Source organism: Mesitornis unicolor, unplaced genomic scaffold (assembly GCF_000695765.1).
Source record: "Mesitornis unicolor isolate BGI_N332 unplaced genomic scaffold, ASM69576v1 scaffold5353, whole genome shotgun sequence".
Classification (NCBI taxonomy): Eukaryota; Metazoa; Chordata; class Aves; order Mesitornithiformes; family Mesitornithidae; genus Mesitornis; species Mesitornis unicolor.
Window position 1 is genome coordinate 15,158 of NW_010175235.1, and position 27,739 is coordinate 42,896.

The 27,739-nt window shown below is 37.6% G+C and overlaps 1 protein-coding gene across 1 annotated transcript; it reads left to right on the forward strand.

The window, feature by feature from the left end:
* Window positions 1–28: 28 nt before the first annotated feature.
* On the forward strand, window positions 29–26,396 carry LOC104538190 (glutamate receptor ionotropic, delta-1-like; the record flags this gene model as incomplete). The annotated part of the gene is made up of 4 exons (XM_010181300.1): window positions 29–82; window positions 14,211–14,384; window positions 24,818–24,979; window positions 26,277–26,396. Coding segments are annotated over 4 exons (510 nt in total), but the record flags the coding sequence as incomplete, so codon positions are not given.
* Between the last annotated feature and the right edge of the window lie 1,343 nt (window positions 26,397–27,739).

Consider the following 27,739-nt stretch of genomic DNA (forward strand, 5'->3'; position numbering starts at 1 on the left):
TATTATTATATTTCTTTTATTTTTGTAGGCTGTGGAAACCAACCTTGCATCAAAGGATAGTCACTGGGTCTATGTAAATGAGGTAAGAAAGTCAAGAGAATCAACATAGCTTGGTACATTCACTCATCACTGTCTTTTGTTCCATATGTGTTGACACACCAAACTGAGCATACACTTAGCATTTTTGCTTTTTGAATAGTACAAGATACAAACTCTGTGGTGTCATGACTTGTCTGTCTCAGTCGAGTTGGCATAGCTAGAATACCAAAGGTCAAAATAAAGCTTCCAAAATACCTCCTAGCAGCTGGGAGACTTTGTTTTTACCTTCATGTTAACCCTACTTCATTAGCTGTTTAGGAAGCAGAGAATATCTCAATAGAAACCTCAAAGACATGCATCTGTATCTGCCAGAATCTCAGCCTTCACTGCTATGAAGGCCTGCACTCGGATACCGAGAGAGAAAAGAGCGCCAAGGCTAGTTACAGGCTTAGCTCATTCAAATATGCATTTACGTGATATACGAGTTTTCTCTGCTGCGGAATTGTGTCCATGTTTTGGCCAAGATCCAGAATAGCATAGATTTAAAGTGTGATATTTCCTCTTCTGCAGCAAATGGTATCCTGTGCTGCTACTATGATTATTTATTTTACCTTAGTATCACGATACCCAAATGGGAATCAGTGCAGACTTGTGTTTTAAAAGCAATGGAAGGCTTGAAATGTTGTACCATATATAATAATAATAACATCATTGATTGTTCAGAATAAGTGGCACTATTTTATATATTTCTGGTTTTAATAATGATTTGTTAAAATATAGTGAAATATCCAAGTTAAAATGAACTGCTTTCACTGTTTTAAATTAGAAATGCCTAGCCTCTAATTTAATAACCAATTTCTTTGCTAATTTCTCATTCCTTTCTTTACACCTATCTAATAATTTTGGATTGGCCACTTTTAGGAGTAACTATAAATTGTATTGTATGGCATTAGAAAGGCTCTGTAATTAAACAGAGGTTAGGGAAAGCAAGTGAAATCTCTGCTTTGAAAGGCTTTATAAATTCTTTCTAGTCCTTGTTACATTTAAGTACCTCCTGATTTGTCAGTTGCAGTAATGACCCACTACAAAATACCAGCAAGATGCCCAGAGAGTCAGTGTTTATAATCACATAAAGAAAATACAGTGCATATTTCCCTAAACATTTTTAGAGGGGGTATGTTTGTGAATTTGTTATTGCTGCCATTATTGTTCAGATGTTAAAACTCATGTCATGAAGCCCGAATCTGTAACATCACAAGTAAAAACCTTCAGCACTCATGCACAAATGTGTGCACACATACACATACACGCACACATACACATACACATAATCACACAGGGTGTCACTTCTGCTTTTATTTTGGGAAGTTTTTTGGGTTTTTTCTCTTTTATGACTAGGGACTGGATAGGGGAGCTATGATAGCAAAATGTAAATCTAAAGTATATTTTTTAAGTGAAAATTATTAATGCACATACTTATAAATATCTCAAAATGCAATTTAATTCAGACAATTACTTTGGAGAACTTTTTTTAGGCAAAAAGAAGAGGAAATATCTTGATTATCCTTTTTTAACAGAAAAGGGTTGATCTTTGTGTGCTTAAAGCTACTGTGAAGAGAAGATATGCTGAGCATCCACATGAATGTATCTGTAGAAAGATGGAGTTCCTTCAGGCTTCCTTCTTATTAGTGGTCATACTCTCATGCTAGCAAGAGGACAGGCTGATTATACTTTCCATGTACATGTTTCCAGTTGGTATAAGTGAGAACTACATGGGTACTAGATGGAAAATGTGTTATTCCTTGACTGGATATTGATTGGAGCTGTGATTTGCAGAATGGAATTAACCTTTAATTCTCAGCAGTCAAATCAGCTCTTTTTGATGTAATTCCACATGAGTAACAAGCTAGATGAGTTCATTCTGTAAATGTACCGAATACTTAGCCAGTCCTTTTTTTCTCCCAGGCTGATTGAGGATCCTACACTTTTCTGTTCACCCTACGGTCTGTGTGACCTGATGATCCCATTGCAAGGAAGGAGAGGCATAGGGCTAACTGACCTGAAGGGACATGGGAAGGAAGAGAATACAGTGAATATTATTTCCATTAAAGTTCCTTCTATGAAAAGTGTTGGATTCTAAAGAGGCTCTTTAGGTCTTTCTCACTTCAGGGAACCATTTAAGGGCCCAGTACAGATTACTGAGATCTACTGATCTTGAGCACTTTCCCACAATCTGCCTTGTGTCCCACCTCTCGTCAAGACAATGAGGGTATGAACCTTGGACTTATCTTACTATAGTAGCAATGACTATATAGCACAGTATTATTTCAATTAGAGATTTTATTATTGTCTAACTAGAATTAAATCTACTTTCTCTGTATTGACAGTCCTATAAACATTTGGGGTTTGGGTTGTTTGGTTGGTTTTTTGTTGTTTTGGTTGGTCTTTTTTCTCCTTGTGCTTCTGTCCCATACAGCAGGATAAGAGTTAAGTTTTAGAGTTCATTTTGTCACTTTAATTTTGTTAGGTAAGCAACACCACCAAGCTTGTGATGAGCTGACTTAAAACTGTATGACTGGTAAGCTTGTTACACAGCAAATGAACAAATGTGGAATATGTGTTGGTCTCAAATTACAGAGCTGTACTGCCAAGTTCCTACAGTTGCTGGTTTCCAGTAACCGAAGTTTCTGTGCTGAGGTATCTGTTCAGTTGGGATACCATCAGTGGTGCCAAAGGAAGGCTGAAATATTATATGGCAAGTCTCTCAGGATGAGAGAATACACAAGGATGGATCCTTGCAGGCAATATTATACCCTCATATGTTCTCTTTGAAACCAAAGTCATAAAAACCTTACCGTCCTAAAAATACATACTTTTAAGTATGTCTGCTTTTCTTATTTTGGATATTTTGTGTTTCAAACTTGCAGAGCTGTCAAAGTTAGTGGAGATCTGGGGTGTGGAGTAGGGGGGGAAGAAGTGGATTTCTAACTACCCTCCGCCTTTCAGATTTATATTTCATCATCTTCACTTTTATTCATCTAAAAATACTAGATCAGTGTTATCAGACTATTTCATCAGTATTGCATTCATTTAGGTAGCGATTCTACCTGAATTCTGGGTTAAACATGCCAAGTAGCTTTTAAAAGCAAGAATATTTGTGATTTCATATAAATCCTTGCAAAAGCAAACAGTTCTTCAGAACAATGACTAGTCCATGCTTAACTTTGTCTCCAGAATAGTAAGTAACCTTTGATTACCATTGGCTGTGCTGGGAGTTGCCAGTAACCAGCAATTTTAACACTGAAGATGACCTGTTAGAATGTATCAGGTGCTGAGCTTATGCCTTTACTGTTTATGTCTTGAAGTGTTGATGAAGTGACTTACAAGCTTTGGTAGATGTGTGCAATTTCTTCTTGTGGAATGACTGGCACAGTTGTAGATGCCCCCCTTTCTAGGGGTGGTTATTCCCTGTCTTTTTTCCTGTTTCCTTTCCTACTTTTATTTTTTTCATGCATTTCTTTTTCTTTGGTGTCCAACATCAAGCATCTCTGTTGGTTCCTCATGACATTTTTCATTCTCCCCTTCTCTTTTTCTGCCTGTTCAGAGAAAATGGTGTGCATTGCCTAGGGCATATGTCTGTGGGAGAGGCACAAGAGTAATACTTGAAACTGAATTTGTATGTGGTTATACCAGGAGCAATGCTCTAGGAGTCTGTGTCTGGGGTTTTTTTATTAGCAGCAGCAGTAGGTATGGGGTATAAATAGCACTTGAAACCATGTTTCCAATTTCATGGTTTTGAAACTTTCTCCATTCCAAGGGTAGAGAAAAGATAAAAGAAATTATTTTGCAAACCTGGAATTTAGACACAAAAATTATTCAACTTAAACACAGTATTTTAGTCCCTCATATCAATATATTTATTTCTAATGCCAAGATTCTAAACATTCATTATTTTTACATGTAAATCGCTAAAGTACACAAAGCAATCAGGTACTCTTCATGGAACTGGAGTGGGCACTGAATTCGAGTGGTAACTCAAATGAGTTTCACCGTTATCACACCCTTCCTTTAATTTCTTTTTCAACAAACTTTCATTTCTATTCAGAATTTTAATTGAAAGTAGTAAGACATCATAGGACAAAGCGAAAGGCTACTGGTTGAGACAGAGGAGAATTTTTAATGAAGGACACAGAGATGAAGAGCAGATATGTATCGTTGCACGTCCAAATGATATGTACTTCCTCTAAAGCTAAGGAAGTTGATGCTCAAACTTGTTGAATAGCTGCATGGAAATATACCAAAGACATACACCGAGGAAGACTTTAGAAAGTGCATTTTTGATACACATGCTCCAAAAACAAGAAATGGAAATAATGGAGGATTTTCATTTTGCTGCTACTTGAAAAAGTAATGCTGGGACACAGACAGTACTTTACAATTTCCTGTGATTGACAAAGTTATCCCTACATTTTGAAAAAGTTTAGGCAGCCATCAATTCAGATTTCACTATGGCTAAGGAGGAATCAGATAAGGAAGTCAGAAGATAATTGGTGTGAAAGTGATTGTGAGATGGTAGCATGTGCTGCTTGGAGAAGAAGCAGTGAGAAAAGGAGAAGAGGGATAATGAAAGTCAATAAAAAGAGTCTCCGACTTCACAAGTTTAGGGAACTAGTAGGGCTTTTGGAAAGATAATATGAGTACAGGATGGGAAAAGAACTGTGGGCTTCTGAGAAGATGAAGGCATAACAAGATACTGTTATGGTTCCAAAGGGTGATCTATACAGATCTTGAATTCAGAGAGGAATTCTAAAGAAAAAGTGATAAGAGAAATAACAGCTAAGGAAGAGTGTAAAAGTATAACAAAGTAAATCATTATGAAATCAGGCTGAGGTGCAAAATGACTCATACCAGGGGTCATAAAAAGCAACAAGAAAAGTTTACACATAGTAGAAGAAAAAGGAAAGTGTAAGATGATTACTTAATGGAAAAAAGCAATGAAGTTTTAATGTTTTTACTGACTTACTTGATGCTTGCATTATAGAAACTATTAATTGTAACAATACTGTTAAAAACATACTGTAGTAGTTCCAGTTTATTTAGATAAATCTAAGGCACTCCACCAGATGAAATTCAATATAGAGAATTGCTGAGTACTTTGGCTATGGTTACACAGCTGGTGAGCATCTACAGGAGCAACTTTGAATCCTTGTGGATAGCAAACAGAATATGAATCAATACTGTTATGGTCTTGCAAAACAAGCAAATCCGGTCCTCAGATATGTTACTGGGAACATAAAGGAAAGAACTATTTTGTTCTGCTTGACATCAACTTGACCTTGTTAGAACAGTATTGCAAGTTTTGGGCAAGACACTTTAAAACTAAACAAGAGAATGTAGAACAATATTGAAAATCCAGAGAAGAGCACGCCGTATGATGAAAGCTTAGTGAAATATGACCCATGAGGAAAGTCTGAAAGCGTTAGGTTTGTTTCCTATCAAACTCAGAATATGAAGCAAGAGTATAGCAGTAGAACAGACATAATTAAAAGAAGAATATGATCACATGTTCACTCTGGAAAGATAAAGGAAATGCAATTTAATCTTCTGCAGTAAAAATTAGAGTGAGTATTGGGAAATGGTTTATTATCTAAATATGATAATGAACAAGAAAACTTCCTTGGTTACTTTCTTCCACGCCATCATCTTTTTGTCTTCATACCTGGTTCTGCTATTGTTTTTTATTCTTCTTTTTCAGCATCCTACTCACATTATGTTAGTCTGCTAAATATTTTCAGATCTCAGTCTGGAAAGACAAATACAACTGTATTGTGAATACCACTGAGTATTTTCTGATCTGACCATTCTGTTCTAGATTTTTCCATATATCTATTTTCATTATGGGTATGACAGTGACAGATTATACAAATATTCACTGCATATACTTCTGATCAAATAATTTATTCAATACTTTTCCTGGCAAACATTAAATTTATGGGAAATATGGTTCATATTTGATTTCCAATCGGTGTGGAACACCATCCTTCTCTGTCTACTACTGAGCAAGCCAGAGCAATTGTGTTTGATTAGATTCTGTTGATCTAATCCACCTTTGAGGTAGCCCCAGTGATTTGACGTAGCCAGGGGTGAACCTAGCATAATATTTCTTTATATCAGCTATTTGAAATGGAGGGGTATACTGTAATTGCATATATATATTTGGTAGAAAGATGCCCATCAAGAAATTACTGCTTTTGGTGCTTTAAAAATAGATTTAATTATAAGGTGCAAAAAATAAGTCTGAGAACTAAAGAGTTTCTCCTTGACGACAGTTTTCATTTGTTGCTTTTTCATTGAACTGATTCTCATTGATTCAGATCAACCCTCACCAGATCAGATACAAGAGAGTATTTGTCATTAACACAAAATAACTTCCTCTTACCCTGACTTTTTTTCTTAGAATCGCCACATTCTGTACCCCATGGAATAACAAATGCTGAAATTCAAACAATATTAGCTTCTAAATTCTCAAACTGAAACTGGGAACAGTGGGGAGAACCAGTAGAAATTTTGTTACATTAGTTCTTTACTTCCTAAATGATCAGGTAGTCTGTAGGAAAGGAATGTACTATGGAGGGAAAAAAAATCCTCCTAATAGGTCAGGTACCTACTTGTGTGGGTATTTGTCATGGCACAAAGCTTGAAGAAGGGAGGAATTCCTTCTAATAAAGCAAAACTTTGTTATTCTGAAAGCAGTAATTTCATGCATTCTGCTGTTGCATTTTTCTGTGAACTACTGTAAAGTTTCCAGAATTCAGCTTTGTAAAGGAGGGAGGAATCATACTCCTTTGTGTATGATTGTCTTGGTAGATGCACAGTTTCCAATGTTTGTATGTGTTCACAGGGACTACAGAGTGAGTGACTGCATTTCTGTATTGCACCATTCAACATATAGTTTAATGCTCTACAGAGGAGCTTCACTCTCAGGTTGAATAGGGTCTCATTTCTTTATGACTAAGAAAAGGTTCTGCTGTTATTTGTTCTATTTAAAAACAAAGAAACAAACAAAAATTCAACCAAACAACCTATGCTGCAACACTGCAGGTTGGATAGCAAAAACGTAAGTTGTACTTGTAATGACTGTTGTAAAGTCAGAGATGCTTTTTTATTGATAGAATGTACAAAGCTAGCCAATCGTGTGTACTAACCTGAGCTTAATAACTAGGGCTTTAAAAAAAATTATCAATTTCTTTATTTTGCTTCTTATGTACCATGCTAACATAAATACATAAAAAATTAGGGACCAATTTGTTATTGGTCTGCTTTCAGTAAGAAATCTGAAATAAATTGTATGAAGCTATAGAAGCAGAGTATTCTACAGATTCCAAATCCATAGGAAAGTAAAGCATTCAGTAGTCAGAAGACAGCTGAAATTCTTGTAAGCTTTGATGGAAAAATATAACTAAAGTCTAACTAACATCCATAAAAACATGCTTTTGGATATTTTTTATTTTCAATCCACAGAAAAGATTCTAGTTTGGAAAAGTTGGAGGCAGGAAGTGCAGAGAAACAACTATCACAATTGCAGCTGTACAGTAGTTGGATAAACTCTTCCCAAATATGATAATACTTGTCAATAGAAGCCCTCATAGCTGAGGAGAAGGAGAAGGGAGGAGTAAAGTAGGGAGAAAAGGTCTTATAATTCCTGCAGAAGAAGTAATAAAAAGATTTAGAGTTATAGCAAGAGTACACAATACATCAGTGGCAAGAAGCCTTAGACAGTAAGTTAGAGGGCTAAGGGACATGGAGAACTCTGAGCCACATTGAAATGATGCTACTGTAAGTCAAAAATTTTAAAAAGTAGTTGACCTTTTTCTTCGTTTTTGGACAGATGACACTTTCCAAATGATGCTGGTGGTGCTACCAGCAGATATGGTTTTAGACCTTCAGCTGATTAATAAAACTTTTCCAAGCTCGACCTAGGTGATCAGTCAGAACATAATGCAGAAAAAGATTATTGACACGTTTTTTCCTTCCCCCCTTTCAGAGCATTCACTCAAAACTTATTTCTGGACTCTAGCTCAATTCTCTCATTTCTGCTGTTTTCATAAGTATCTCTTCACTATTGTTACAGTGTCTGTGGTTTGTTATGTGAGGCATGAGAAGGCATCCCATCATCTCTCTCCCGGTGTGAAGTATTTGTTACTTTCCATTTCTATCTTCCAGATCCATTGCTTCTGCCAATTAATGTTTTCTTTCCTTTCACCATGTGAGACATACTCAGTATATGAGTATGACGTGGTTACCCGTCCTCTTGATCTGAGAATCAAATGGCTTCTCAGCTATCAGCTGGACACTTCTTTTCTTATTTTCCTGTATAAAAGGGTTTTCAAAGGTTGAGAAAAATCAGCAGAAAATAGAATATTAATTATCAGGTAAATTTTATCTCAGCAAACTACTTTTTCCCCAAGGGTATTATGTAGGAAAGTGTTAGATAATGCATGATGGAACAGGGTTGTCCTAGTGCAGGACTTGTAGAGTAATCTTGAGGAAACTTGTGACTTTGTTAGAAATATCCCTTATGAATGCAGTGGTTGTTCTTCACTTGTGTTTGCAAATTTATTTTTTTTCCTAGAAATTTCCTAGAATTTCCTTGAAATTCCTATTTTTATTATTCCACCTTTGGGTGATCAACAGTTAGATGAACAAGCCTATGCAAATTGTTACAGCCTCATTTTTACTTGGGTAGAACCAGGACTGTCTGACAGACTGGAATTCTGCTCAGTCTTTCTCTGCATATGGGTGATACTTTTTAAAAGCATCAATCTGTGTCATGATGCTTGTTTACTCTGATGAAAAGATGTTAATAAATCCTTTACACTTTTACACTTTCTCACCTTATTTTTTCTTTTGAATTATAGTTTATGAATGCAAGTAGGGCAAGCATTCCAAGATCTTTTAAAATTATATGGAAATGCACTGATTTTCTTAAAAGTCAAAAACTTGACTAGAAATACAAGGATTGTACTGTGAAAAATTTCTTAATCTTTAGCAAATGGCACATTACAATGCAAAACTTAACAATTTACAATTACCTTTTTTTTCCAATTTTATTACAAGTAATCTATATTTTCTACTTGCCCAAAGAAATCTTTCTTCTCTCCTTTTGGCTGCTATCTTTGACGCCCCAGAATTTTTATTGTTTATTTATTTTCACAAAAATGCATAATTTTCTTAAATATGCTTGAAAGCCATACATATACACAAAACTGTACTGCATGTGTACCTGCATCCCGCTCAAAGAAATTTGAAGGGTTCAGAATTGACCTAATTCTAATGCTGTTGGATTACACAGGAACAGTTTTAATCAGCTAGGAGCAAGATTAGATGAAATTTGATGAATTGTTTTATCAGGGAAATCCACATTAAAATCAATGGTGATTTTTTCATTTTGTTCCACTTTTGATAACTAGAACTTTGTGTACTTTTTCTGAGATAATAACTTTTTAGTATGGAATAATATTTTATTTAAATCAGAGGATCTTTCACTGTATAGGCACTTGCTACAATCTGAGATAGACTTCTGGACACCCAGTGCAAGTAAAAGGACGAGAAGTGAGGAGTACCTCGAGTGCTGTGTTCAGTTCTGGGCCCCTCACTAGAAGAAGGATGTTGAGATTCTGGAGCGTGTTCAGAGAAGAGCCACAAGGATGGTGAGGGCTCTGGAGAACAAGCCTGATGAGGAGCGGCTGAGGGAACTGGGCTTGTTTAGCCTGGAGAAGAGAAGGCTGAGGGGAGACCTCATCACCACCTCCAACTGCCTCAAGGGAGGTTGTGGAGAGGTGGGTGCTGGTCTCTTCTCCCAGGTGATGGGGGATAGAAGAAGGGGAAACGGCACCAAGCTGTGCCAAGGGAGGTTCAGGTTAGAGATAAGGAGGAAGTTCTTTATTGAGAGGGTCGTCAGAAGCTGGAACAGGCTGCCCAGGGAGGTGGTGGAGTCACCATCCCTGGATGTGTTTAAAGAGCGGGTAGACGAGGTACTTAGGGATATGGTTTAGGGGGTAGACAGGAACGGTTGGACATGATGATCTCATCATCAACCGAGTGATTCTGTGTGATTCTGTGTGTGTGTGAGTGTTGCATGTGTGGGAGGACAGTGAGGATGGGCCTTGGACAGGTGGTCTTGTATTAAAATGTTTTCTCTGCTACGAAAAATTGATTGTGCCCTTGCCTTAAAGGATTAACCTTTATATATATATGTTCATGTCTGGTCATGTAGGATGCAGAGAAGCCAGCATAATGTTAAAGTTGAATAAATCTACAGGGTCAGCTGTTGCAAACATTTTTTTAGAAAAGCTTATTGAAAGATGTTTTCTGGATTTTCAACAAGTGAACAAGTGTCCCTTTATAGATTTACATAGTGCATTCAGGGGAATTAGAATAACCCAACAAACAGTATCGATCCTAATGCAAAAATTCCATATAAATCTATAGCTTGTCTCTGTGAGTATCCTTATCCTCATTGCCATTCAGTTTAATCCTCCACTTTTTTCAGGCGTGTGCTTTCTGGAAATCTCTTTTGGTTCTCTAAATTATTAATGTCATTAAAATTTATAATTTTCTGTTATTACCTCTAGGAAAATAGAAATTGTAATGTGAAACATAATTGTCTCATTTTGCAATTTGTGTTATGATAGTTGAGCACAAGTAGAGCAGATTTAAATATTCCCTTGAGCAATGTGGCTAGGTAATACAAAGCAACTGAAGTTCTTTGTGTGAGGGTAAATAAATAGATAAATGAATTTCCCAAATGACCAGTATTTATGTGCAAATAAATAGATAAATGAATGCCACAAATTCTTGAAGAGTAAACTTTGTCATTAAAATGCCACATGAACAGAAAATACAGTGCTTAAAGGAATGCCCTTTCACTGTCGAGTCAGGTGGTGAGAACTACTTCTAGTCTGGGTTAACAGTCAGCCTTACACATGTGTCTGTCTGCCAACACGTTTAACTGCTCCCTGAAATACTGAGAATATCCAGATTCTTTCCCTTAGTAAAGGAAAAATCCAGGATAAGAGCACTTAGATATGAAAACATCTTTTTCACTTGGCTAAAGTGCTCTCCCTCCATCCTTATTCAAGAAGTTCACTATTTACAGGCCTGAATACAAATTTCTGTTAAATGGCCAAGCAATAGAGAGTTGGTGTCTTTAACCTTTCTTAAAGCATGTCCCTGAAAGAAGCAGAAGCCACCATCTATGTTAAGTAAAGATTTACCCCATGTTGCAGTAACAACATCATGGGATCATGGAAGCCAAAGAGTGGGCGTGTGATTTGGAGTCTTGTAAGGAGCACTTGCCTGGCCAAACCAGCTGATAAGCTCTATTTGGAATACAGCATTCAACATGGTATGAATGACACTTATTGTATACTGTCGCATGCTGTGTAATGATCCAAGCACAAAATTGAAAATCTGAGATACATTTGTTTGAAAAAAACAAAACAAAACAACCCAACAAACAAAAAACCCCAAAAACCCCCAACCCTCTGTGACAAAATTAAATTATTTGCTTAGTTTTCAATTTACAGTGTAAAGAAAATTTTCATATCGTGTACAGGAAAGAAAAACACATTACTTTTGAAAATATAACTAGACGAATAGACTTTAAGTGTGAGATCAGTGTGAAATGTTTTTTCCCCTGTGACTCCAGGGCTTAGAACTATTTTTTGGATATGTTGTTAATCTGATGAGTGTACAAGAGCCAACTTCACATATATTTGTTTTTACTTCCCCCTCCGTATTTATCGCAGTCAGAAGGCAGGTGACCTTTCTGCGTGTGACATTTAAGGTTTCACATGCTGCTAAGCCAGGACCATGAGCTTTCTGGAAACCAGTCTGCAGGGCCTGCCAGAGCCAGGCAAGAGGAAAGGGTGCAGTCCCCTGGCCAGGGAAGCAGCAGCCGGCTGCTCTGGTGTGGGGCGGTGGTGACCTGCTCTCCTCTGCAGTTCAGGCACTCAGTCCGACTGTTCTGCTCCTGGACCTGCCCCAGGGACCCTGTGATGCTGCCTGTGACTGTGCCACCCTGTGAACTGGCATGGAAAGGCCCATGGTTACCTTTGGCTTTTAGAGCACCAGCTCAAAAATGCACATAGACCTCTTGTTCGCAGCTTTTCCAACAATGACCTTTTTTTTTTTCCTATGCTTTTGCATTTCTAAAAAGTAACCCAGTTTCTAAAGGGAATGGATCATTTGCTTGTATGAGTGTCTGTGAACTGAAAAAAATACAGGAGCTTTTTTTCCCCTTGTCCCTATGTACTGAATTGAAGCACTGAAGAATTTAGCTACTGCCAGCTGTTCACACAGAAAAAGATGGCACTTTCAGAGTCATATTTAGCCAAATTTAGATTCTGAATTTCCCTCCAGAGGCTCCCATTTTTCTTCTTTGGCTGTACAGAAACTAGGCTTTTATGTTCTGGACTCACTTGGTGTCTATAGCTAAGTGGGAAGAACCTGAGTTAATGTGTTGAACATAATTGATCTCCTCCACTACCTTACCTCTGGAAATGCAATAGAGGCAGCAGTTCTGGTTTGCTACATATAGGCTTATACGTCCCAGGTCAAGTATTTTAACAGAGGTTATGAGATGTCTTTGAAAGGCTGTGCATCACTTCGGGAGGACACAAAATGTGCATGGTGTGAGGTGAACTGAAGGTTTGGATGATGTATGATCTTTCTTTTCCTGTTTTCAGCCACTCAGTCCGAGTTTGTCTGCCTGGGTGGGTATGAGTTAAAGGTATCCCATTAAATTTTCTCTCCCTCAGACCACAGCACAGATGTGCTCTGTGGCTTTAACACCCCTCAGCCCCACAGAAGAGAAATCTGGGGCAGCAGTCTGGAGGGATATGTAGAGCTTGAAGGTCTCCTTCCATGTCTACCTGCAGGGCTACAGGTGCCACCCTGCATTTTATATTAAGTCTCAAAACCTTTGGTTTCTGTAAGAATATATTCATTTTCTGATATTCTGTTTTCACGCCACACCAGTTGATCTGTCGTTGATGCGATGAATTTCACCTTCTGCGAAGTTAGAAATTCATGTTCTTAAAAAATGATGGGAAATGGGCAAAGAAGAACTACATTTAGCCAAAGATACATTACTAGTCAACTGTAACAAGTAATTATAATAACCCCATGGCCATTTCACTCACAGCTTGACAGAGAAAATGGCAAGAAAGCAATTTTTTTTTCTTGAATGTTAAAAGTATGGGGCCAGGTTCACTTCTGCTGATGACACATCACAAGGTGTGGGTCCTATTGACCGAGTAAGTACAGCAACATGAATTATTTGCAGTCCTCTGTCCTGCAAGGGACTGAGAGCAGCCCTGTGCAGGCTGGACAATGGGTTGGCCCAGCTGTGCATCCGGTGCAGTCAATCTGTGCTGGACATGGGCTGATGTGACATGCAGGCAGACACTACTGGTGGCAGTGGTAAGGAGCTGGGATGTGAAGCTGCTTCCTGTAGAGGAGGCACCTGGGGGACAGTGTCCTTCCTTACAATGAACTCCTGGCAGGAAATAATCATCGCAAGCAGTACCAATGTTGATTTCAGGATCAGCTGAGGCTGTGATTTTCAAGCTATTTATCCTGGGGTAAAAAAAGAAGGTTTTGGCTTTGTGAGTTTTTTGTTGGTTTTTTGTTTTGTTTTGATTTTTTTTTAAGATACAAAATACATACAGCATGTAGTTGAGTTGGTTTCAGTTGCAATGTAAGGGCAGCAGATGCAGGCTCTGTCCCAGAATGGTTTAGGAGGCTGGGACATGGGAAGATCTTGCACTAGAAAGTGCAAGGCCTGGAAAGAAGAGGAGCCTTTCCTTGAGATCTCTGTATAACTTATTCCATATTATTGAGACCATCTTGATGTTTTTCTATGGAGAGCTACCTCTGAAATATGTTAGTATTGCCAAGACAGATGGTATTGTGTTAGGCTGTTTTCTTTTGTTTCAGATGATGCGTGAAAATATACCGAAAAATAATGTTTGGCCTAGGCTAAGCATGTGCACCTATAACTTATTTTCTTCTATTATCTGTTTAAAAACATTTATCAAATAATGAAAGGAATATATAAAATATCTGGACAAATACATGTTTTTAAAAGACTGTGTCTTCATTCACAGGAAATCACTGATAATGAAATATTAGAGTTGGTACATAGTGCTCTGGGGAGGATGACAGTTATCCGGCAAATTTTCCCTCTCTCAAGGGACAACAATCAGAGATGCATGAGGAACAATCACCGAATATCATCACTGCTGTGCGATCCACAAGAAGGCTATCTTCAGATGCTGCAGGTCAGTAGCTGTGCCCAGCAGAAAAGCCCATCTTAGGAATTTGATATGAGATAAATTTCTGTGGCTGTGTTACCTCAGAGGAAGAATAAAATGAGTACAGATAAATCTGAGCATGTAACCTTTGGTCAAATTTCCTGACTTAATTATATATTTTATTTCCGAGGACAGAGTGTTTTAGATGTGATGTAATGCCCATAAAGTACTAGCAAGTTGTTGCACTAACTCAGAGCTGATTTGGGATATTTCATTCTCTTAAGAATCTTTTTCTATTTGCAAAACAAAAAAGTTGTACCATTATTGTCTTGTGGTGTTACTGCTTATTTTTATTCCCATTAGACATCTGTTGTGAAAGAGTTAATCTGGGAGGATAACAGAACTCTGATAGGTATTGGGCTGTGGAGCATTTCATATTTAGTTAAATGGACTGAATCCAACTGATGTATTCAGTCTATCCTGTTTCAGTAGTCTCAGAAGTCTCTAGCAGCTGATAATTGTCTGAGTGTGTGAAATATGCTGTACTAGTTCAAGTTCCAGATTTTGGTAACAGATTTGACACTAGTGTAAGCAACATCGCTAGATTTCTTGGCAATTTATCCAATACATCAGTATTTTTCTTGCGGTAATTTAATTATTATTTTAGGTACTATTTTCAAGGATAGTGCAATTATTTGGAAACATAGGTCTTGGACTTTCAATGGGACTCCTTGTGTTTCTGGTTTACCTTAGACACGGTTAAGAATCTCATTTTTAGCACTGTTGAAGCTGTTAGATAAAACTGAATACTTTAGTGGGACTGAGCATATGAGCTTGATTAGAACCTTTTAATTGCACATTTAGTCTTAACCTGAGATGGATTAAGAACACAGTGTCTGAGCCTGTGAGTTGGCAAGCATGTGTATTGTGTGTTAGTGTGAACCTAGAAAACGTGAAACTAGAAAGTGTGACTCTTGTTTAGGCTGTGGGGAGGGGGCTGCCCGCAGTCTGGGCTGCTGCAGCCTGGTCAGGAAGGTGGTGTGGTGGGTGAGAGGTCCTTCCAGAGGGAAGTAATGTGCTGGCTTGGAAGAACTTCTTCAGAGCAAGGAATGAGGCTTATGGAAAACGAGGAGAGGTAGGGAGATTATCAGGAACAGAATTGGGTAGGTCAAAGTTTTCCAAGAAACATGGATGAGGGTGTTCATTTTACTTGTTTGTGCCCTCCTGAAAAGTTTTAACTTCAGAGACTGAAATCCCTTGAGGGGGGCATATGGACATTTCCTCCTCAAAGAGAACTCTGCCTGTCTCAGGTTTTTCCGTAGTGGTGGCAAAGCTTGGGAAATGCCCATCACACACCCTGTAGTTCTAAGCACTGGTCTATTCTTTCTGCCCATGGGAAAGTCTATGCCTCTCTTGGGCAGATAAGACACTTTTGATCTTTGTCAGTAACTCTGAGGTATGCCGTAGTGAGAACAAAGGACACTCATTTCAGAGGATCAAAGCAATTTCCAGAATGTTGAACAATTTATCTACCCTGCACCAACAAATCACTCACTGGGGAACAATCTTACATTACAGCAAGATCTTGAGTATTGCCATCTATGTTGGTTTATGCATAATCTAATTCAGAGACTCACCTGAAGGGCTTTGACATACCTCTGAGCAAGTTCTTATTTGCTAAAACGGCAACTGAGTTGCTAGTATGAACAGCCTCATACCCTACTACTACGTTTCAGCAACAAGGACCCTTTAGGAAGGACACTCTAGGAAGGACTTTCTTCCTGTTGATTCCCAAATGTGGGTTTTGAGAAGCGATACATTCTCGCTTTCTATTTTCCAGAAATATTATGCCACCTTAGAAACCATCTTTAAGAGAATGAAATGGTAATGTTATGCTTTGCCCATAAGTTCCTTCTCTACAAACTTAGAAACAAGAAAGAGATATGAAGAAGTGCAGAGCTGTAAAGTTTGCCTTTTTGAAATTGGTTCAATAACTGTCATGTCCAGCCACGCTGGAATGATATTTCAATATCATGAAAGGTGAGCGACACATGTGAGATCTCTGAAATCAGCTGCCCCCAGTATATGCCGTGTTATCTTTAAGTTTCGACGGATTGAATATATGATGCTTTCAGCATATGCAGTTCTAGCTGAAGCATTCTGTAGATGCATTTTTTCATAGTCTTTTCCAAAACATCTTACATAACACCTTGTGGGCATACAGCTCATATTAATTTCCAAGTATGACTGACATGTTATTAATGGTCCTGCAATTCAGGTACTTCCAATTTTCTGTTTCCTTTTTCATGCTTAAAAAATAGTTTTGACCTTTCGCTGTACAGAAGTACATCATGAAATTACCCCTGTTGCCAGAGGCTGCAGTAGCTCCCAGCTCCGTGTCAGGCTGCATGAATCCACCAGAAGCAGTGACCGCCTGCCAGCACCAAGTTCTTGCGTCGCTTTGAAGTAGTTTGATTAACACCGCAGTTTGGAAATCCCTGGCTCATTCTCCCTTGGGCAATGTCATATTAATAATTCTTTGTTGTCAAGGTAACTTACCAGCTATTGTTGGTTAATTATTTATTTAATGACTTTGAAGAAGAATAAGCTAATCTCTGTCAGCCTCTAGCTGTAAGATTTTTTTATGGGGAAGAACTTAGCGTTTTTAACGAGCTAGTAAAGAAAGAAACATTTACGTCATGGATTATTAACTTTGTGCTGGCTAAATTAATGAAAATCTTTTTGGAACAATTTTGTTCTCAGTGTCTTTAGTACCATATCTTGGAAAGTTGTTTTTCAGTGGGTGATCATCCCAGTTTGGCATTCTGACAAGGCTTTTAAAGATCAGGCTGTTCTGCAAGCTCATCCAAAAACTCATCTGTTCTGAATGCTTTGTGGAAACCTAATGTTACTCCATCAACCCACTTGTCAAAATTTTGCTCGTGCCGTTATTTCTTGCATGTATAATATACCCAGCTGGGTTTCTGCTTCAGTTGGAAAAAAACTTGTATAATTTCCTGTCTTGGTCATTTCATTTGACTTCAGAGGACTACACTTACCTCTTTATTATTCTTCATATATGATTTTCCATGTCCATCTTTTACTTTCTTGTAAGTGGGAAAGAGACAGTTTAGAACTTGCTGTCTCCCATTGTCGATGATTATCCTGTGGTTTTGGGGTATCAGTGTTATGAGTATTGCCTCATTGGGAGAGAGAATACTGAAGCGCTTCAGGATTTGTAGTTAAACCTAGCTATTCCTAGATAGATCTAGTATGTATCGCTGCATGGTATTTGAATGGTGTTTAGTGGGATTACAGCTATTAAACTGCTCAGATTATTTCAAATATAGTCTTACAGAGGCAATTTGAAGAAATTTTAATGCATAACCTGCTTTTTTTTCAAAATCTTCTGCTTTAAATATTAGTTTTGAAGCCTGTCTACAAACATGATTTTTATGAAGATTCTTTCATCAGGTTATTCATGATGTGTTCATAAACTTAAAATCTTTTTTTTTTCCTGTTTATCTTTATGAATAAAGATTTCTCTTTACAAACTTAATTCCCATTGCTATTTGTTTCTTCTCATATTTACCATTTATACAGTTAATAAGTTCAATCTATATGAGATTCGATTTATATGAAACCTTATTACAGGGATGCAGTGTATCTGAAAGCATTGGTCCAAAATATAAAGTAAGATTAAAAAGACAAAAACAAAGCCCCAGCACTGTGTCACAAAATAAATGAGGTTGTTTCTCACAGGATTCAGAGTCCAACCTCTCTACTGAAGAACTATTCCAGGCATCACTTTGACATATATGAAGAGAAGATGTTGAGAAGTGTGGGAGGGTATTCATTGAAACAGCTACTCTTCTTCCTATGTAAAAATTTCATTCTTCAAAGATACTTTTGTAGAAATCTCTTAGCAATTGCTCCTACAGAGCTGCACTTTTGTTTATGAACTGTCTTCTCTTCAGGAATGACTACTATTTAACTACAGTGTGTGGAGTTCTTTTTTGGAGACGTGTTTGGCTGCCTAAACTTAAGGGCCTGATCCTGCAATTTTGTGCAACTAAATAGCGTCTCCTGTGTGACCTATTTACACTGCTGTTATTACATAGCTGTTAAGTGCTCCTGGGGGCAGTAAATATAGATTAAGCCCTATTAAAGCATTCGCTTTCTCCCATAGAGGATTGATAAACCATGTTTTTCTTTTCTTTTTGTTACAACCCTATATTTGCATGTCTCTTTAGCAAAGTTTAATTTGGACTTCTGGCCAGATGTTCAGTCACTGTGAAACTGTTTCTGAGTACCACATGAATGAAGAGTATCCTCGAACTGACTTCAGTGCCCATTAATAGTGCACAGCATAATCTCTCCCTGAAGTCCAAAGGCATGTGTTTTATACAACGTGTGTTAGCAGAAAAATTGGTTAATAAAACCCCAACCAACCACAGATATCCTCTGGCCACGTGGTATTTTGTAAGCATGCTGGAGGCCAGAACCCCAGGTACGTTCTGGAGCTACCTTTTCCACTCTGCTCAGACTACCTCTTTTGACTGCTGGAGTTCTCTATTTGCATAATTAGTTCATTGAAATTTTGCTCAGTACTCTATCAGGGAATGGACAACAGTGGCTAGCAGGAAGGGTCAGTACCTCCATTTTTCATTTTTTATTGCCTCTGAAACTTAATTTGCACCCATATTTATAAATAAGGTAGGGTAAAATGATAGTCTTATACTCTGTTTTGCAGTTCCAACATTACCTCTTGTCCTGGCTGACTCTTAGTTGTGTTCAGTTTTCTTTATCAAATGTCTCCTGCTAGACTTTCCCTGGTCGGTTAGTGTTAGCTGTGCCAAATTTGTGAGACGTTCAGTGAGCGAAGCCAATGCCTGCAGCTAGCAAGCTTGAGCATCATAGGGTAATCCAGGCCTTGTATTATTGTTAACATGTTGCTATAAAACATAATGAATGAGTAAGAAAACACTGATAATTATTGTAAATGCTCATAATAAATAGCTGAAGGACAGTGAGCATTCAGAGAATAGAAACTGTAGGGAGGCAAAAGTGATGTGAGATGTGTAACTCAGTAAAAAGAGAAAAAAAAATTGAAAAGGAAAGAAAAGATGCTTATTAATAAAAAAAAACCAAACCAGAGTGCAGTCTCCCAAAGAAGTATTTGGAAGCCCCATTGTTTATTAAAACTAGAATAGGCAAAGCACTAAATAATGCACTAGTTAGATTCCTTACTGTCAGAAGGCTTGAATAAATATACAATTTAGGTCTGTTTTTCTCTGGTTTTAGGAAAATTTTATTCAGGCTTTCATTTGCCTCAGTGATAATAAATAGCCTTTTGGAAGTTTGAATCTGACATTTGAGTCTTTAATGAACATTTGGGTTTTGACTCTGTTTTTCTCATGAATGCCAGACTGCTGGCTGTGATTTTGTTCTTCATGAGCAGCGAAGCATGTATTTAAAACATAGGCATTCACGCAAAGTCTCACAATGGGCTCTGCGAACTAATTTAAGAAAATAAAATAGGTCAAACTTTCAGTCTCTCCACTCTAACAATGTCCTTGTAAGCACACTGCTATACCATCAGTCATCACCGCTCCTAGTAAGCTACGTTCTGCCATTAGAGACACAAGTGCCTAACTGTGTTTGGCATTACTTGAACTTCAGAAGTTGAAGCACAGTTTTAGGGCGCGCTGTTGTGTGCATACACAAGCACAATGATATCACTCCCCAGGCAGCAAGTGTTTCTGGTGCTGGCAGGCTGTGGTTGCTCTGAGATCCTCTTCCATCTGCTTCATCCTTGGAGCTGACTGCTGTGGCCACTCACAGGGTGATTTTGGCAGCAGTAGGGTACAGATGCCCGGCTTGGGAATGAGTTTTTGAAGCAGTGGCATCTGGGTGTCAGCTTGTCTTCCCAGCTGGTCTCTTCAGCGGTCCTGTCTGGCTACACTTCTGGCTCTTCTGGCAACTGAGTTGAGGTCAGTCTTTGTGGCTTGCTGGCCTTCCCAGAAGAGCACTTGTCTATGATTAGTACCTCTGAAGGAGCTAAAAGCTATCTTCATATATAGCTTTAGAAGTAAAATCACTCTGGAAAATCTCATTAAATTCCTATAAACACCTCTATAAAATGACATTTAATAGTGGGATAGAGATTTCCATTCTCATTGAAAATTTCTGCTCTGCTCTACTAATGTAGTATTTATTATTGTAAATAAAGGTTCCTAAAGTCTGGAATAATTTTCAGAAGATATACTAGAACATGCCTACAGTTACTCATGCACAGGGAAGACTCTTTAATATATTGGTGGAACAGCCATCATCATTCTTACAGCAGACAGATCCAAAAGCATTTCAGTCACAATGCCTCCAGCTCTTACAGTTCTCAGGAACAAAGTGAAAGTGGAGCTGAAAATTACTATTTCTTCCTCCAAACAGGACAGAAATTAAACACTTTGTTCTAATCCAGGATTTATTTCTTTTTTAATATATGAAGGGAAATCCCTGCAGGCATTTGTCTGTTTCCCTTGTGAATATATAAATAGGAGAAATAAGAAATGCTCCAAAGCTTGGAAAACCCAAAGTAGCCAAGTACACTGCCTTATTTTTTATTCTCTCTCACTTAGCTATGAATTCTGAATGCTACCTGAAGACTAATTCTTACATTTGCTACTTTCTCATGCCTCTGACAGCACCAGTGGAAACAGAGTACAGCAGATCCCTCAGGTATCTCACGAGTTTCTTTTCAGGGGTCCTGTGTGTATTCAAACGGAGTTTGATAGTTATCTGAAAATTAAAGTGTGTGTGGAGTTGCAGTAACAAGTGCATACAGGCTTTGTCCACTGAACTCTTTTCCTTTTCACAGCACTGCTCTTCTGGAGGTTGCAGCAAACTCATGTTGCAAATACAATCCAGTACTATGCAGAGATTTTGCTGTATTAAAATGATTATAATAGAAAATAAATGAAATTATTATGGCCCTGGATTTACTGCAAGATCAGGCCAGAATTTCTGTGTCTTGTTTTAAGTACCTTTTTTTTGCAAAGAAATACATACACAAGAATGATTTCAGGTAGATAGTGAATATGGTTTTGAGAAGAGGAGCATATTTGAGGTGTTTAAGTATTCTTCTTTTTCTAACTCAGAAAGGAAGTAGTTCCTGTGCAACCTCATCTAGGTGTTCCTGCTCCGGCAGGGGGATTGGACTGGATGAGCTTTTGAGGTCCCTTCCAATCCCTAACGGTCTGTGATTCTGTGATTCTGTAAAAACGGAAGGCTAAAATATTCCTCAGAGTAATTTAATAATATGTCTTACTGTAGGTATTGAAGGAACCAACTGTTCAGCTACACTGACACAACACTACTCAGGCATCAGGTTAGACATGGTTCCATAATTCTGTTTGCTAGCATTAAGCTAGTTCCCATTTGGGATTAGTCAAAGATATTCTATCTATACTACTGTGGGTGTTCAGGAGCAGTTCAGCTGCCCTGTGCACTATGAAGGTTCAAAAGGACACAATTTTCTAATTCTAAAGGATATTTTTGGTTGTTCTTGATTATTTATTACACTTCAAAGAAGCGACTCTTGACCTAGAGGACTACCAAAACAGTACTATCATGTGAACATCCTGCCTTCTCTAGCTTTAAATAAGCATACTATTCACACGCTGAATTTTGATCACTGTGCAAAAATAGATGCTTTGAATCATGCTTTATGAGTTTTAAAGGGTTCTGCTCTTAATAGGGTGGACTTCTATACTTGGAATTAATTTATGACTTAACTAGCAAACTGAACAAATATAATATTAAAAAAAGATATTTATTTTTTTAAAATATTACAAATCCAGTCTTGGTTGTGGAGGTTTTGTTGTTAGTTTTGGTTTAGTTGGTTTTTGTACTAGCTTGCATATTTTCTGTTCTAAAAGGAGAATGTTGATGGTGTGAATAAAATTCAGCTTATTTTTCGATAGGATATTGACTCTTCAGTGAGTAGGGGATAAAAAGGGGGTAAAATGTAGTAATGCACGTATGTAATTTTTACTGGAGTAAATAGAGTATGAAACTCTCCCTTTCTTGCTGTCATTCAATTGATATAATTCTTTCAAGAGGAAATAATGAACCAATATTGATACAAAATCTGTTATATGTCTAACTGAAATATGCGAAGTAGGTTGCTAAATAAGTGACTTTTGTTTTGCTGTACAGCAAAGGGTGATTTGAGTTGTATGCATGGTCATGTAGGCTCAGATTCTCAAAAGGAGTTTTCTTAAGCTTTCAGTGCACGCAGAACTGGGACCACTTCTCTAAGAGCATAAAAAGCAGAAAGAGAAGGGAAGCAGTCTACCCAGGTACATCTCACATTTTGCCCTAGAGCTCTCTGCTAGCAAACCGAGCAAACTGATTTTGGGAATGAGGCTGCAGTTTTCCAGAACTGAAAAAGGACAGCGCGAAACTGAGAAAATACAAAGCATTTCTGGTTTGTGGCTCTTCCAAGGCAACAGATAATTAGTTGTCAGTTAAGAGTGAAGGTGAAAATCAAATTCAATGGGGAGCAAAGAGGATCATGATGTCTTATAAGAAGTGGTGTTTTTCCTTATGCATGTAAAATCTAGTACTAAGCAAGTGGGGTTAGTGGTGTGATATTTGGGGTCGTTAATTTGTGGATTTAGGTTTTGTGTTGATTTTTTTTGTTGTGGAAAGTAGCTTAACATAGAAAAGGAAAAGTGCCCTGGTGAATAACTAGGATTTGCTTGGTTGTCTTATTTGAAAGTTGTTTGGAAAATATCTGCAGAGTAGAGAGACAAATGGAACTCAGCAGAAAAGACTTTGTTGCTTGGACTCACTAACTACTTACTTTTCTTAAAAAGAGAGGAAATCTAGAAAGTAGCTGCTTTGGAAACTCATTTAAAAGGAAAATTATTGACTGGATAAAATAGCAAACAGAGAGAATGTGGACTGCCTATTCAGGAAGGCTGGAATGAAAAGGAGGGAAAGAAGATGGTAACAACAGATGGGGGAGATTCTTAGTATCTTATAGTTTTTTGTATTATTTTTGCATTAAGATACCTTTTATGTTTAGTCACTTAAATAAGTGGGTATCCTTGACCTCTTTTTTGGAGTATTTTCTTCCTATTTTGATTCTTTCAAAATGAATTGTTGCTTATATATCTTTTGTTCAGATTTACTTATACTAGATTTTTCAAAGTGCTTAGATTCTCAATTCTCCAGATTATGGAACATGAAACGTTTTGTTTCTGAAGATTAGGATCTTAAGATATCAGAAGTTTACTTGGAGCCAGTGATGCAATGGTAATATATGTTTAAGCTTTCACAGCTGACATTTGTATAGGAAGTGTGCAGCTGCATTGACTTCCACATGCAGCTCTTTCCTGGTCTCTAGGTACTATCTTCTGTGGGAAATTTTATTAATCAAAAAGATAAATGGCAAATTCATGGATCACCCTGGGTAAAGCCTTCAGCTAGAAAAGTATCTTTTTAATAATAAGAAAAGAGCTTTATCTGTCAATTGATGCTAACTGGAGATTTGAGTTTAGTAAAGCATAAATCAATACCCCCGAATCTGCATAGGTTTGAAGAAGAGTGCATGTAAACTCTGGAAACAGGTGGAAAGTATCTAATTATTTTCTTTAAAATCACTTATCTCAACCAACATACACTGTTAAGTTTTACCACTTACATTGGATACTGCTGCATGTCAAAGATCTGGTCTTAAACTTGCTGGCCCTGTCTTAGTTTGAAAAATGAAATGCATAGCTGAGCATTACTAGTGTGGTTTTCTTACCAGAGCCTTTGTCGTCAATTATTTTTCTCTTTATCTCTCATGTAAATTGAAGAATAAGGAAGCTAAAATCAATAGCTCCAGAGAAAGTAGAAGGTAAACAGCCTCCTGTGTATTTGGTGGACAGAGATGATAAGACCAAAATAATACTGTAATTTCTCTTCTCTGTGTTCTAAACAGTTGCATTAGTGTTATATTTTGCTGTGCTCGAAATTAGTGAGAAGATTGCTCAAATGAACAAAAGGAACAAGAACTTAATTCCATTCTTTTTCTCCTTGCTGAAAGGAGTGACAAAGTAGCAATCCTTTTCCTTCACTGACAGATAGCTATACTCCTTCTATAGCTTGAGTTTGTATTTGAACTGTGATATCTCACATCTTTCGAGCACTGCATTGCAGTGGTGTAGCTAATGCACAGGCAATGCAAGTGTGCCAGAGTCCCTTGGCCAAAAAGGCCCAGGTGCCAAGCAGGAAAGAAGGTGGGAATGAGCACTGATATTTGTCCGAGTTGCTGTAACAGTTGAACACAACAAAGACACACAGCTTTTAGTTCTTACTTATGTCTTCTTTTGTTTGTTTGCTGCATTTTACAGTTTCTTTGAACGGATGCTCAAATAAAGAGAGAGGCTCATTCTTATTATTGTTTGCAGGTTTCCAACCTGTACCTGTATGACAGTGTGCTCATGCTGGCCAATGCTTTCCACAGAAAACTGGAGGACAGGAAGTGGCACAGCATGGCAAGTCTGAACTGCATGAGGAAATCCACCAAACCTTGGAATGGAGGACGATCCATGCTAGAGACCATTAAGAAGGTGAGAAAAGTCAAACCAAAATGGTGTGAGCAATTGCAAGAGTTCCTTCATTTGTACTTGAGATTAGCTTTTTGAAGAGGATTTTGATCTCTATTCAACTTTTCTTTGACTTATTACAAGCAAGTTATTTACAACTACTAAGAATGATCTATAGCTATTAAACAGGCAAATTATTTATTACAAGCACATTACATACACTGCAGTGTTGGTCCAGTGGTGTGTGCTTTACTGCCACTGTTCTCATAGCTCCCTTCTGTGGAAGTAGTGTGATTAGGATAGTCACACAGATTGATGTGTGCATGCATCTTCATAATTTTCCCAAGAGAACTTAAGGAGCTTGAGGGGCCAAGCAAGGATAAGGTTTAAGACTTATGTTTCATCTACTGCAGCTCAACTAGCTTCATGAGATAGCTGAGCATTGGTAAATATCTATTTGTGTACTCTAGCCCAGAGCAAAAGGGATCTGATTTAGCTAAGTTGTCGCTAACAGTTACACTGTCTTGCAGCACGTTGCATTACTCAAATATGGACATTACTGTGGCTTTGCAGATGCATGATAACTTCTTGTATGAAAGTTGTTTGATCACAAATACCAGTGGAAAAAAATACTCATTTTTTACTATACTAACTTTAACAATTATTCAGAAAAAAACGCCTGGTACCCATATATATATTAATAAAATATGTCTTTCCTCTAGTAAAGTGATGCAATTTGGTCAAGTGTTATGTTTTGATCTGACCAGTCCTAATGACACCAGCCTTTGTTACTAAATTAATTCAAACTTTAGTGTCTTTTCAAGCTGCTTTGCTACAAACCCAAAATCAAACTCTTTCACAGAGAGGTTTTAATAATACTTAAAATTTTGTATTTTCTTCATGCCTCTCTTGGGAGCACTGCAGACATAGTCTTTCTTTTGGACTTGGAGTTCATGCCTTTGTATTCAACCCCAGAACTGAGCCTGCTGCTCTCAGTTACACTGGACAGGCTGCTGTCTCACAGGCCACTAAGGCCCTTCTCCTTTTCTGGGGGGGTCTGTCTCTGAACAGTGAAGATCTAATGGCTTTTTTTTCTACAATATACAGTGGATGTGTTAGTGCTAAAGGAATTTTCTAAAAGAAAAAAAAACCCAAAAAAAAGTGTTGTCTGATGCTATGTTGCAGCTATTGAAGAACATGAATTTGCTATGTTTATGTTCACTGTAAACACTGTCAAAGCAGAGTTGGCATGCCTTTAAGGAACACGAGTGCTTAAGACAAATTTGTTCTATTCTAAAATTTCTGAAACTTATTTCCTTAGGGCCATATAACTGGGCTTACCGGTGTTATGGAGTTCAGAGAAGATGGCGCCAACCCCTATGTTCAATTTGAAATACTGGGCACTAGCTACAGCGAAACATTCGGAAAAGATGTGCGGAGGGTAAAGATATGCTGCTTCTTTCTCTCTCTTGTTTTCCTCTAGATAATACACCTTCTACTTCATGAAAGAAAATGTTATTTTTAAAGAATTAATTAGTGGTACGCTGCAGAGTAAATTAACTGTAAGAGAAATATTTTCTACTTATCTTACATGCTGAAAATTTGAAAGATAATTTTATATTGGTAGCAGTCCTGCAAGTTCTTTCCACGTGTGCAGTAGTGATGCAGTGCCACAACAATACTGTGAACTTAATAGTGAAGACTACACATTTCTGCTCATGTATTTTATTGTTAATTAAGATATAATTGGTATAACTGGTACCTGTCTTACTAAGGAAGCTAACAGAATATTAATTACCTAAATACACAAAGATGTTTCAAAGTATAGCTTCTGCCAGAATTTGACATTGAAAAAAACCAACAAAAAACCTTCTAGATAAGGTAATTTCTGAAATCGATGTTGCTATCTCGTGTGAAGTAATGGATGACTTGTCAATGCTAGTTGGTGGAACGAGGACTGATGGGTATGAGATGGCTTACCACGGTTCCATGGGGTTACTAAGATAAATTGTCATGGGCTGAGAAGGCTACCTTGAACATGTTCATGCAGAGGGACTGCTCCTAAAATGCCTGGAAATCTAAGCTGAACAGTAAGGTTCCAATTGGAACCCAGGCTACAAAATCTCCCTAAACTGGTCAACTGGTTGAAATACAGATGTTACCACTGTATGGTCAATGGGTCCTACGTTAATCAGAGCTGAATGAAGAGGAGTCATACAGAATTAAAATTTATCACATTTTCTATTGTCATTTGACCGTTGTTTTCTGTGTTTTGTTTTGATTCATCTGAATTAACAAGTCTAAATGGAAAAACAAGCAAAGAACTTCTGTTTACTTAGCATCTTAAACAGGTAAACCTGAGATTCTTTCAGAGTATAATTTGGCACAAGAGTTCTGAACATGGAGCCAAAGACTTGCAGTATCTATTAGAAATTCGACAGAAGGAAGAGAACTATTTGAAATGCATAAAGCTCCAGGAGATATAATTGAAAAACTTCTAATGCCAAAAAATGTCTCTGAAGACTTCAGATTGGCTAGACATCCTCTTGTATTATAATGACCAAAGAGGCTATTTCTCAGTCCACTCTAATTTCTAGAAGATTTCTACTGCAAATGAGGAAGTCTAATTCCAAACGCTACATGAATTATGAAAAATGATCTTAATTTTGGAAAAAGTGTTGCCTATTTAATAAAACAGAATTGGCTTAGAAGGTCTAGGAAGCAATTCTAGTTCATAAACAGAAGTATGCACCTCATTTTGTGCACAAGTATGCAAAACAGAAG